We start from the raw sequence: 13,687 nt of genomic DNA on the forward strand, positions 1-13,687 counted from the left end.
TGCCAAAATTACCATCTGTAACAATTCAGCCTTTAGCTTAGAGGAAAGGAAAACACTAAGATATATTGTAGCTGAACTTCAATTACATGTGAAAATAATGACAGCTGAGATGTTTATACTGAAAGATCGTTCCTTTAGCATGTGACTATCAATTGTGAGAACTCAAAATTTTATTTGAAGTTGTTACATAGCTCTAGCCATTGAAAACCAGTGGAGTTTCCATGCACCATCCCTGAAAGATACTCTTGTACAGCACTTCAGTATTAGCAGGACAAAGCACTTAAAAGTGTGTGTCCCCTTGTAGGGGTGCATAGGAATTAAAAATATGCTTGAGTTCTGATGCAGTAATACAGTTGCTGGATTTTTTTGCATTAAGGAAGCATTTTGATCAGTCCCATCCCATTTTTGCCATCTTAAACTTACATTTTCCTGGAAAAACCTTACACATGGGTTGAAATTCCTAAAATGGCCATTCTGACAATTTGCTTTCTTAAAAAAAACACCAAACATATGTCTCAGTAAAATAATTTCAGAAAGAATTCTTAAAATTAACAATGGCGTGATGCATTTTAGTACATCTTGAAAAAAGGAATTGATGCTCATTTTCTATGGTAAAAATTTGCAGTTAGAGTAATAATAACAACTAAAGTATTTTTGACATATGAAAATATTTTCAGTTTAGATCAAAAACCTGAAAAAAGTATCGTTGATTTTTTTTACTAACATACTAATGTAATTGCTTTAAGACAAGGCATAATGTGTTTGTAATTCCAGCTTGCTGAGGTAAATGGCTTATTGGCTGCTCAGTGCTTACATTGTCCTGCAAGCGTACTTAAATGTTTTGAAGATTAGTTTCTAATTTGATGTGCCTCTTACCTGATTTGTCTGCAGTCTCACAAGCTTCAATACATTCGAGAATAATCTCATTCATTGGTCTATCACTTTGGATAAATACTCCTTTCACAAAAAATATAGATCTATTCTTAATGTACTTATATTCTAATAACGGTGTCAATGTAATGTATCCTTTTACAGATCATTACCTTAAAGCTAAATGGTTCACTTTGGTTTTGAGTATATATAAGAAGACATGCAATTCAAATTACGTAGGAAATAAAATGTTGTCGGAGAGTTATGAGAGAACTGAGTTGAAATCAGGATCTGGAAAAAGTTGTGGCGTTTTGTGGGGCTTTTTTCCCAGTCAGAAAGTATTCTAAATCTGATTTGGTTTTACTCTGTGTTACTTGGAAACAGCTGAGATAAGCTTGCATGATTCTCAGAAACATTTCTTGAAGCACTGCTAGTATGTACAGCTTCTCATGTACACTGACTGATAAGAAGTGCAAAATCAAGATTAGTGAAACCTTGGAAATGTATAGTTTTAAATAGTTTTAGGGGGATTGGAAACCTAGCAGTGTTTTTATGATAGGCTCATTGAAACTTCATTTGTTATTGACAAATATGGAATCATGGGCTCCAAGTTTTTGAATGGTAAGTTTTAAACTTACACATTTCCCAGGGAAATACCTTGACAAACATTATGCTAGCTAATGGTCAGGTAACTACTGTAGCAATAAACGCTGTGTACAAAGAAGAACAGGATTTTTGTTGTGACAAATATGTTCAACATGTTGAAAGTCCTCAGGGGTTTTCTTATATGTCTTGATGAAGGGAGATGAAAACTTAGCACCAAGGCCAGGTGATGCAGGTTTCATTTTTCACATTTTTGGTTTTTCAGTATGCTGACTCTTAAAGAGCTTGCCCATAGCTGCTTTCAATCTTTTCCCCTGACAAAGTATCTTAGCAAAACCTTTTGCAGTTTTTGTAAAAATTGACTATAAATAATTGTTAAAATGTCTGCAGGAGCTGTTTATGGGGCCAGAAGCTGACTTCATTGCCTAACAACATGTTTTGTTCAAAACAGACAGAATGTGATGTGGAAAGGGTTATGTATTTATTTTAAATTTCAAACTGTTTCTAACAAACAAGGCACTGTTTTGTTGAATTTTCCTCATTCATTCTCTTATGGCACATACTTGGTCTTCTATTGACTTAGCACAGTGTACAAGATGGCTGTAAAATACAGTATTCAAAATAAATTCGTAAAAATATATAATCTGTAAAACCATGTTTCTAAATCATGAATGGCATGTCATTAATAGACATTATGTGGGATATAGTAAATTTTGCGCTGAATTGAAAAATAGTGAGGAGCAGAAACTCAGGCTTCACTATGGAAGACCATAACCTTGCCCCATTTCTGCAGCTGAGTTGTGTAATGGCACTCCCTCATCCTACAGGAGATCAATGTGTTCAAAATACTTTTCATCCTTGATACATGCCACAAGGTAATAATTTAGGTTTAGAATAATGTTTATAAAAGTATCTTTTGAATTCTGAAGAATGAGTAACAGTTTTTATTACTTATGTTCAAAATTTTAGGTGTCCTTACTGATGATAGAAGGAAAGCTAAAATAGCTCTTCTTTATTTTCCAAAAGATCCAAGACTTAATGCAGCTGTAGAGCAGAATGACCTTCTTTCATCAGTGTTGTAGTTGGTGTTGAAAACTTTCACCACAGGCCTGGCTAACTATCTGATAGGTTTGTTTTATTTTTTTAAATTTCTTTGTCCTGGTTTCAGTGGGGATAGAGTTAATTTTCTTCCTAATGGCTGGTATAGTGTTGTGTTTTGGATTTAGTATGAGAATAATGCTGATGACATGCTGATGTTTTTAGATGTTGCTAAGTAGAGCTTGCCCTAAGTCATGGACTTCTCATGGCAATGCCACTGAGAAGCTGGAGGGGCACAAGAAGCTGGGAGGGGACATGGCCAGGACAGGTGACCCAAACTGGCCAAAGGGATATTACATACCATATGGCATCATGCTCACCATGTAAACTGGGGGGAAATCTGGCTGAGGGCCGCTGCTGCTTGGGAGCTGGCCAGTCAGTAGGTGGCGAGCAATTGCATTGTGCGTCGCTAGTTTTGTATATTCTAATTATTTTGTTGCTATTGTTACCCTTTTTATTTTCTTCTTTTTATGTCCCATTAAACTGTCTTGATCTCAACCTATGTGTTTTCTCACTTTTACTCTTCCGATTCATTCCCACATCCCACTGGGGAGGAAAAGTGAATGAGCAGCTATGTTAGTGCTGGTGCTTAGTTGCCATCTGGGGTTAAACCACAACACTCTTCAAAATACAAAATCACTTTCCTCACCAACATACATGTTACATCATAATTTGAAAAGTTCTCAGCTGAGGTTTTGAGCGATCAAAGTGAAAACTTATTATTTCCTGTTTCAAACCTTTTTAAGTTGATGCAGGTGCTGCTGTCTGGAATATATCCAAAGAAGCCAGCTTTTGTGAAAAGTAAATGTGGAATACTTTTTATGTCAGCAGTTACTTATCAATAGGAGAAACTGCTCTGAGTAATTATGAGGGATCCCATTTAAAGGTTGCGTGACTTAGTGCTGGTTTGCTTGTCTTTGCTTCAGAAGCAGCCGCCTGGTTGGATACTGCACCCATTGTGACGGTTGTAACAATACTTAGTAAGAGTTAGGGCAATCCTTTATTTACATTTTCTGGAGAGTCTGTGAAGCTAAGATATAGTAGAAAGCAAATAAATAAAATTTGTAATCTGAGAAGAGGTAAGAGAAAAAATTTTCTTTATTTTCCATGAGGTTTGGCAAGCCATAAAAGTCAAATGGACGTTTTAATCAGGCATAGCAAAGACTCAAATGGTAGGGTTGATCTTCATAAGTACATGAAAGCAACACACCAGAAAGATGGGAGTATAAATACACAAGCAAAGGAGCAGCATTGCCATGAGAATGCATTGATATAAACCACTGTCAGTACACTTACAGTGGACAGCCCAAGGTTTTAACCATCAGAACAGTGAAGATCTGGAATAATTTCCCAAGATTCACCTCAGATCCTCTGTTCAGTTCTGAACACCTCACTACAAGAAAGACGCTGAGGTGCTGGAGCATGTCCAGAGAAGGGCAACAGAGCTGGTGAAGGGTCTAGAGCACAAGTCTTTACAGAAACAGCTAAGGGAGCTGGGGAGCTCTTTAGCCTGGAGAAAAAGAAGCTCAGGAGAGACCTTATCACTCTCTACAGTCACCTGAAAGGAGTTTGTAGCCAGGCGAGAATTGATCTCTTCTCCCAAGTAACAAACAATAGAATAAGAGGAAATGGCCTCAAGTTGTGCCATGGAAAGTTTAGATTGGACATTAGGAAAAATTTCTTCACCAAAATGGTGGCCAAGCACTGGCACAGGCTGCCCAGGGAAGTGGTTGAGTCATCAGCTCTGGAGGTATTTTAAAGATGTATAGATGTGATGCTTAGAGACATGTTTTAGTAGTGGCAATGCTCAGTTTACAGTTGGACTTGATCTTGGAGGTCTTTTCCAACCTAAATGGTTTTGTGATTTTTCCCTCCACTCCCACTTTACTCCACACTTTCTGTTTGGTTTTACCCAGTCCTATTAAAATATAAGCTATCTTATCAAAGGAGTGGTGTATAACAAAATGTTATCCTCAGCCTACCTGTCCCAGGTACCTGAAGCCCACAGTGACTTTGAAAACTGATACCTGCTGTGGCGTGGGACAGATAAAGTTACTGAAGAGATTTATGCTCCAGGAATACTAAGCTTCTGAATGCCTGTCAAGGAGGACTGGTTAGACCTATCCCTGTATGTTGGAATTCAGGTTACTGATATCATTTGCCTTTAGTGGCAGATGATGCCAAAGCCTTTCTGGATGGACTGCAGAGGACCAAATTTGCCTAATGTTGGTCATGAGACCTTCACAATGAGAGAGGGATTGAGGAAAACTGCTGGTGCTGGATCCCATGATCTTTATCATGATGCAAACCATATCATTAATGCAACCTCTATTTCCTCACCTTATCCTGAGTGTTCTTGTAGACCGCTAATGTAGACAGCAGCTATAAAAAGTCAGGAAATGAATAGTCTTACAATATATAGTACAATACTGATGTGCAAAGTTGTCATCCATCGGCACTGTCAAAGCTTATACTGGTGTTGGCATATCCAGGAGCTTCAAACAGTGTTCTTTAATCACAGCTAAGCTTGTAATTCTAAAAATGTAAGTTAAGGGAGGTAGATGAAACACAGTCTCGACTGCACTGGCATCTAGTTTCAGTCTGTGTTCAGCAATTAATTATGAGGTCTCATATCAAGCATGTGAGAGAAATTAGTTCTGGATTTATATTCCTATAAAGATACAGTGCCTATCAGGGATGTTATAAAAAAAAAATCAGAGTTCAGAAACAGAACAGGGTCTTTCTGAGAACATGTCTTTGGTTTAAAACCAGGTTGGTGATTCTGAGATTTATATTTCAAAAATCTTCCTCTGCTTATACAAAAAGTATAAAAGGATTGAAAAAAAAAAAAAACAAAGAAGAAAAGCACCTAAATTCCTTTTCATTTTGTATAAGAATATATTTTTTTCCTGATGTTTGCTTTCCACAGGCTCAAGCATGAGCTGAAAAGTCTTCAGATTTATCATGCAATTTATTTTCTAGCAAAGTTTCTGTGCATGAAAGACTGAAAGTCCACCTAACATGTTTTGCTTCATACTAAGAATGATATACAAGGGAGGTCATTTTCATCATGTACATGGGTTTTACTGTATGCCAAGTATCAAAATAGCTGCTGTTTTCACTTTTCTAGATGATTTTATTTATTTTAATTTATTTTGTCAGAGTAATAGTTCCTCCAACTCAAATACCATATAATTTGTAGCAGATGGTAAGAATTAGAGATCCAGTAAAGAATTTCTGTAACAAGTCTTATTTAATTTCCATTACTGGGGCTTGAAAGTCCAAGATTAAAGAAGATTGCTCTGTCTATATTTTCATTATAATTCAAAAGAATATTCAATATAGTGGACTATTTTTTGCATGAACTTGGCAAGCAAGCAGGACCTCTGAAAGAGATCTTTAGAAAAAAAATCTTTAATTAAGTATTTCATCTAAGAGAATGTCTTTTCATTCCCTGAGGAAGTCAGATCATCCACCTTCATACAGTGTGAGGAGCTTGTCCTCCCTGCAAAGATAATCTTGTATCTTACGTTGCCTTCCCCTTTAAATTACTTAAACATGCCTTTGGATCTATGCTAGAAAATTCTTTCAGTAAGTTCCCAGCAGGGAAAAATAAAGAGACAACTTCCTCTTTGGAGTTCGTGGGAGGTTTTGTTGAGTCAACTGAAGTCTGGTGTTCTGCTTATTTCTATTTTGATCGTGCACGGATTTGGATCTCAGTGTCTTCGTTAACAGAACAAGAAAGTATTGGCCTTTATCACTCTGTAGATAGAAAAATGAAAAATTCCAGTATCAATCCTGGATGTTTGCTATGGAAAGCAATACAAGCAATACAAGGATATACAAGCTATGTATGCTTCCACAAGAAGTGGAAAAGAAAAATCTTTCTTGCCAGTACACATGTCCTAAAAAGGCTGCTAAGTGCAGGACCTCTGGAGATCCTCATACTCTCTGATTCTGATTAAATAGGAAGATTTCTTTCAAAATATATAAGTTTTTAAATTTTTTATCCTTCCAACTGAAACACTTTTGTCCTTTAAATCTCCTGTCTCTTTTACAGAACTAGAATGCCACCTGATGGATTATGATTAGTAAATATTTATTCAGACGCTTTTAACACGAGTTCCAGAGGCAACATTGGTGTATAATTACCTGTCTCTTGGTAACTTCACTTCCCAGTACTTGGGAACTAAACAAACTGGCTGTCATCCAGGACAGATTTAGGCTGCATGGAAACTGCCTGAATCCCTGATAGTCAAGTGAGATTAAAGAGTGGACAAAATTTATTATGGATCAGCTAACATTTTTAAAGAGCCAGAGCTTATATTTTTGTCATAGCCAAATATTTTTGCAATGGTATCTTTATAGAGATTGAAAAGAAATATTTTAATTTGCACATTAAAAAGACTTTCTTTGTAGTTAACTGAATGCAATTGCAAAATACCTGGATTGCACTGATTTGCAAGGCAAACTCTGTATCAATTTACACTTCTTGCTTATCACATTCATCTTGGTTTCAACTGAAACACACAAACCAAACTCAGCAGGAGTTTGGGTGCTCTTTACCAAGTACAGCAGTAGCACATGGGCTGGAGCAGCCAGATGCTTCTGTTGAGAAGAGCTGCAAGGGGTAGAAGATAATAGCAATTGGCCTGAGGTCGTATGAAATGAAGTTGGCATATAGTCTTAGCAGCTTCTCTGTTTTCCCAAGATCTGGATGGTGGGAAAAAATGGTGTGACTCATCATTTTCTCAGCACTGTAAGACTATGTATCTTAAATTTGTCTAATTCAGAAAATAGATGTGTATAACTTGGCAGAACTAGAGAATGGTTTCTCCTTCCAACTGAAAAAGAAAAATATTGGAAAAAAAAGTGGTTCTGCATTAGCACTGAAGAGGTTGGGGACTACCTTTTATCCCTTGACCTGAATAGAATTATTTCCAGTTCATTAACAGTGTACCTTAGCAGGGAACTGGCCTATAAGCATCTGAATTGCAATTGGCTTTGCTTTTGCACATGTGGCAAGTGCCGCTTTAACATTCTGCCACCAAATGGACATTTAGATGAAAACTCCTGTTCTTGTCAGTTATCATTTGGCATTCTGGGAGTTGCCTATGGGAAGCAAGTGAGTGCAAAGGTGTGGGTGTAGGAGGTTCTGTGGTTGGGAAGATCACAGAAGGACTAATACAGAATGGTCACAAAAAGATCAAACAGCTGTGAAAGCAGGTTGCCTGTTGAACTCATTTGAATGCAGGTAGCAATGCCACCTTTCCCTGCTTATAATTGTAGCTCAAACTTGTTAATTTCCTTACCCTTAACCCCTTGAAGTACCCTCATACTATGTATTTTAGATATTACATGCAGAACTGGGTAGAATATATTCTGTGTTTTGTAAATGACTAACTATATGTTCAAATATTTTGTGTCCAAAGCACTCTAAAACTTACTCTGGAAAAGAGTGAGTAGTATTTCTATAGTCTGTGTTTAAATCAAAACCCAGAAAAATCACTCTGTTACTCTCTGTTTCTTACTTTTATCATCATACTTCTTACTACACATCAAGGTTAAAAAAATGAAGAGTGGTTATCAGTCACTAGAAAAGTATACATCTGGATTTTGTAGTCATAACAAAGCATGTAGGGCATGATCCAGAGATTTTTAGGTGTCTCACCCCTGCAGAGTGACTCATTGAGCTGGAGTTATGTGGTTTTTTCATTGGACTGCCAAAAGGTTGTTCAGGAAGACTCACATGTTGACTGGGGAGCTTCCCAGAACTTAGGGTGCCCAGATGGAAGAGCATGTGTGAGACAAGGATACACATAGACATTCTGATGCCTGCTCAGTGAACATGTCTATATTTCTACATATTGGTTTGACAATGCAAAATGCATAAATGTTGTGAAAAATAAGGGTCAGGAATACCAGCTGTACCCCTCATTTGCCCCTTTTAGCCAGGAAACCATCGCAGATAGGAAAGCACCTCCAGTGGTAGATGTGTAGATGTGGCACTTAGGGACATGGTGTACTGGTAGACTTGGCAGTGCTGGGTTTATGGTTGGACTTGATGATCTTAGAGGTCTTTTCCAACCTAAATGATTCTATGGTTCCATGGTAGTCACAAGGTAGATATATCAGAGGAGCGTAGCCCAACTCATGTGAGTTGGAATTACAGGAAATGTAATCCAGGTCTGTCGCTTAGAGAGCACCCTAGTTGGTAGGCTATTGTATTTGGTGAGACTAGTGCCAGTTTTGATGGACAGTGGGTGTACACACTAGACTTAATACTTAACTGTGCTTTGTTCAGAGTTAACACAGTGCTTCCTTCTACTACTTTGAAGTCATTTCCTGGGTGCTTGAGAGTGCGCGGGGGACATTGCCAGTTCCAAATGTACTTGCCAAATTACTTGTTTCCAGAACTAGGTGGTCATGGGTGGGTTACTTCTTTTTCCACACTTAACTCACTTTTTGAGAGGCTTGAACAATATTTAGCACTTAAGCAGTATTTAGGCACAGCCATGTGGGGTATTAAAGTTAGCACTGCCATTTGCTGGTGTGAAGGTATCACTGAATACCATGAAAATGGTAATTGGATTACATTCTGTATAAATGCTCTTCATTTAAAATTTTTTCTATGCTGTCAGTTAGTTTCTTAATTGGTTAAAAACAGTTCTTCCATGAGTTTAATTATTTAATCTCTGTCATAGCTAAATAACGAAATAGACATAGGAAAGAATTACTGTGTTTTTATACATCTTCATGTTTTGTGGCTTAAAAAAAATAAGACAAGAAATATCTTTCCTTGCTATATTCATTTTCTCTGAAACTTCTTACAAAAGGCTTTTTGAGGCATAAGTATGAACAGTAAGTTAGCTATCCATGACTGACCAACCAGTGTTGTCTGTGGCAGAAGTTCACAAGCTGTGTCTCAGCAAAGCAGCATGTAAGCACTGTCTGAGGGGCCGATATTGAGAGATGTTCCTACTCCAACATTAACAGAAGTGAAAAATAAATTTGGGAAGCCTGGCCCAGGGTGAATATTGTTCCACATTGTTAGCTAACTTACTTCAGCTGTGGCTTGGTTCTGGTTAATTGGATGATTTGCTCAGGAAACTGGGCTGAAAAATTCCATGGCTGATATGATTTGAATGCAAGAAATTTTAGAATGGAGAACCCATTTGTCTGGGTAGTAACTACCTCTCCCTGTGCTTAATGTTTTTTTTGTGGGTTTATTATTTGCCTTTTTATTAATGACTTCTCCCTACTTGTGATTAAAAGTGTTACCAGGACAAACTAGGTATTTGGAAATGTCCAGACTTTCCAAAGCTTGGTTTATTTAGCAATGTGGGATTCCCCTTGCTGCTTTCCACTTAAGGAATTAACTGAACATTGACATGATTATCTTTCATAGCATACTGTGAAAGAGATGCTAAACCACTCACTCAGCAGCCTTTGTCAACACTTCAGATTGTAAATGAAGAACATAAATTAAAAGGATGTTGATTTACAACTGAAAGGGTGGTCTTCAACACACTGGACAGCTAGCTAAGCTTCTAAAATGGTCTTTACTGAAATTCTAGATTATGGCTTGCAAGCAATAGTGCATAATAATCAAACATGTATACATGAAATTAAAAAATTATCCTTTTGAGTCTAATCATTATTTTTTTCCCCTTGCACAAACATAAATACTCAGTATTTAAGAAATTTCAGAATCTAAAGACAACTGAATATTTTTTGAGCCAAAAATAGGAAGAGGTGCTTTAGTTTACAGGTCTGCTTCCTGTGTGCCATATATCTTCAATTTAATAATCTATTAAGATGATGTGTGACTAAATTCTGAGACCAGCTTTGAAAAATCCCATGTTAACTTAGGGGTAATTAAATATGGAAATCTGTTATGAGTGCTGTGTAGGTAACTTTTATTTATGCTTAGTAATGTATAAAATGGGCATCTCTATAAAGCTATTGTTTAAGGTTCCCTTTTGTTCTGTCCTTGATTTAATTCAGTCTATTCAAGTTTTGCTCAAACAGCAGGTTTGCTCATTAGTAAATAACACAAAAATAGCTCAGCTCTTTGATCTGTACAGTCCTTACATACAATGTGCCTGAAGGCATGTGTAATATAAATATTTTGTAAGTGCAAATAATTAAAAGATTTTGGATAACAGACATGTTGAAACTAGCAGTATTTTGAAGTTCCTGTTGGATGACACAGGGAGCAAATAAGCAAGAAAAATCTCAAATAATCTCAGAATTTACAAATCATTGATTTTAATAGCAGTTATAAAATTACTATGCTTTTAAATCCCATTATTTACATAGAAAAAGTGTTCTTATTGGTTTACGTAATTATAAAATGTACAGTGATTTTAAGCTTCATGTATGGGCTGTCTTTATATTCAGAAGAATGAAAATTGACAAGGTGCATCAAAGTTCTGGTTTTATTTGGAGCATGCTACTGTGTTTATTAATATTACTTAGTTGATCTGCTGAAAAACTATTTCCAGTTAAAGAATTTTGTTACTTTTTTGATTATTAGACTGTTATGTTGAACATCATCCTATGACTATGACACAGTTTAGTGAAAAAAATCCCATCTTTACCAACTAATCAATACTGAGGAATCCAATAAAGAAATCACCAGTTCCTGGTGTGAACTCCATCTCCAACAAACATGTCAGGGAAAAGTCCCTGCCAGTGTAACTGCTAATGCACTGTTTTACTCCAGAGGTTCAATTACTCAGTTTTTATTCTTGAAAGCAGAATAGTTATTTCATTTTGGAGCTAGTTGTCATTAATTCCTTGCCTTTTTTACAACAATTTATTTCCAAAAATTGTGAATGAGGAGGTAGCCTGTTAACTTGGTCACCTTTGGTTTCCTTTGTGATTCTGGAGCTTATGTAGGAAAGGGAGATGTTTCTCTTGATCACCTAAAACAAGTTCTTAAACAGCTTTGAGCTCTTATACACTGAAAGGAGCTTTCAAAGGTCCTTTCTGAGGCTAGCAGCATCTTCTTTGCATCTCCCCAGAGCTCAAATTGTTCGTTGTACATAACTACAAAGCTTTGTACAGCATAAAATACAGAGATTTTGTAAGATGAGCTATTAATTATTATCAATCCTTCACACTGGTAATTACGCTCAGTAATTACTTGTAGAAATACTAAATTAATGTATTTCTAAATGCTAGTTTTGTTGAAGCAAGGGACATTCTCAATATCGAAAATGCATATTGAAAATGCACTTTGCTCAGAATTTTTTTGGTTTCTTTCTGTGTGTCCTGTGGCATCTGAGGGTACAATTAAGGGAAAGGCAAGCGTAGACTCCACTGAAATCAGCAGTCCTGGCCTGTCCCATCTTTGACAGAGCATTTCATCTGTCTCAGTTACTTGGATCAGAAAGCTGACAAATACTACATGAAAACAAAAATGGAAGTTGTCTGCCTGGTGCAACTGGCTAAACCATCAGCGCCAGTGCAAGAGGTAGAGAGAGGAGGCTGGATTGTCTTTTCCACCAACAGCCCACACTGATTTTACGTAAATGAGTCAGGAAGCTATATTCTAAGAAAACAAATAACTAGTTTTACATGTAGGATAGATAAAAGATTTAAGAGCTACAAGATACAAGAAAGAGATTACTCTTGTCATTTAACAACTCTTTTAGGTAAAGTGCCTGGCACTGTTCTGTCAAGTTTATGTAGCTCCTGAGCAATCTTGATTATCATTCTTTCTCAGACCCTCTAGATTACTATAATGATACCTCATCTTTTTAATCTGTGATTTTTCTCTTGTTCTCGTAGAGAATTTTGTCTCTGTTGTTTCATTTGCTTTGGTCTTAAATTGAAATGTTGGAGAGCATATGAATGCAAGGGTGGAGGCAGGAGTTCTCTACCTGTCACACAGAACAGACGGAGCTGAACTGTATCTTGGTTTGTGCAAAAGCAAATTCTGATCTCAGTCCTGCCCTTATGGAGGCTGAGGAGCCTGCACAGGCAAATTCCATACTTGCTGTGGATGTACACCCATCATCGGCTTTTGCTGACAGCTCCAGTCAGTTGGCACAAGAAGCTTCACAACCCGAGGCAACTTTTGATTATCCATAACTTAAATGCTTTAACATTCTGGAAATAAAGATCTGCAGCTTAAAGTTGGCATAGGGCTCTGTGGGAAACCAGTGAAGCACAAGGAACAACAGAAGGCAAGGAAGTTCAGGCAGTGTAGCCAAGGAGACACCCAGGTGCATCGCAGCTAGTTATCTGCTGCTTTTCTGTGTGAGTCTCACAAGCCTGTGTAAGTACATTGCATTGCTGTTTCCAATAGGATTTAGGAGGGGAATGTAGTGCCAAAGCCAAGCTGGCACTTCTGAGAGGCCAGAGCGCGTCACTTGGAGAAAATGTACTGCATTGCTGCTTGAGATGTCAGTATTTGGGCAGAGTCCAGTTGTGGGTTTGCTTGCAGTTTAAGTACTCAGATGAAATGGCTGTGATTATGAACTTTCTCCTTTTGTCTTGATGTAGTCTGGTATAATTTTGTTCCTTGTCATTTATCACATTAGGGATGCAGATCTATCAGATGAATGACAAATATGTAGTCAGCTTTATTCTGATGATAGAGAATATTGCAAAGTTTCTCTCTTTTTCTTGTTATCCGTTAACTTTGCGAAAACCCAGGTAAGCATGATCCTGTGCAAGTAACCTGATGGCTCAATACTAGGTTTCCCATTAATATTTGCTTCCAGAAAAGATCAGTTAAGTGCATTTTTGTGGATTCCTGCCATGAAGATGATACTATAATGGTACAAGTATACCCTCATGAAGGATAAAGAGTATTGTTGCCTCTAGACTTCACATATGAGAAACATTACTACAATCTCTTGTTACTTCATGTTTGGCGATTGCTTAGTTGAGGTTTCTTGTTTCTTGTTTCTGTTTTCTTTTTTACTGAACAGACTTGGATTATCACTTGCTTTTGTCTTCAACTACTCCTACTTAATCCTCTTGTCAAAGCCCAGAGTTCCTGCGGGAATCCAGTCACTGATGATGTGAATGACATTGCAAAATTGGTAAGTACCTTTTATTTTACATTATTCTATATGTTAAACAACAGTCAGTGTCTAAA

The 13,687-nt window shown here is 37.1% G+C and overlaps 1 protein-coding gene across 2 annotated transcripts in view; it reads left to right on the forward strand.

Moving 5' to 3' along the window:
• The window catches only part of KITLG (KIT ligand), a 56,685-nt gene that overhangs the window by 12,340 nt on the left and 30,658 nt on the right, over positions 1-13,687 (forward strand). For both annotated transcript variants that reach the window (XM_048301541.1, XM_048301540.1), the window contains exon 2: positions 13,518-13,631. In XM_048301541.1, the coding sequence (XP_048157498.1) occupies positions 13,518-13,631 (114 nt within the window). The remainder of the gene's footprint in view (positions 1-13,517; positions 13,632-13,687) is intronic.

This window comes from Corvus hawaiiensis, chromosome 4 (genome assembly GCF_020740725.1).
Source record: "Corvus hawaiiensis isolate bCorHaw1 chromosome 4, bCorHaw1.pri.cur, whole genome shotgun sequence".
Lineage (NCBI taxonomy): Eukaryota > Metazoa > Chordata > Aves > Passeriformes > Corvidae > Corvus > Corvus hawaiiensis.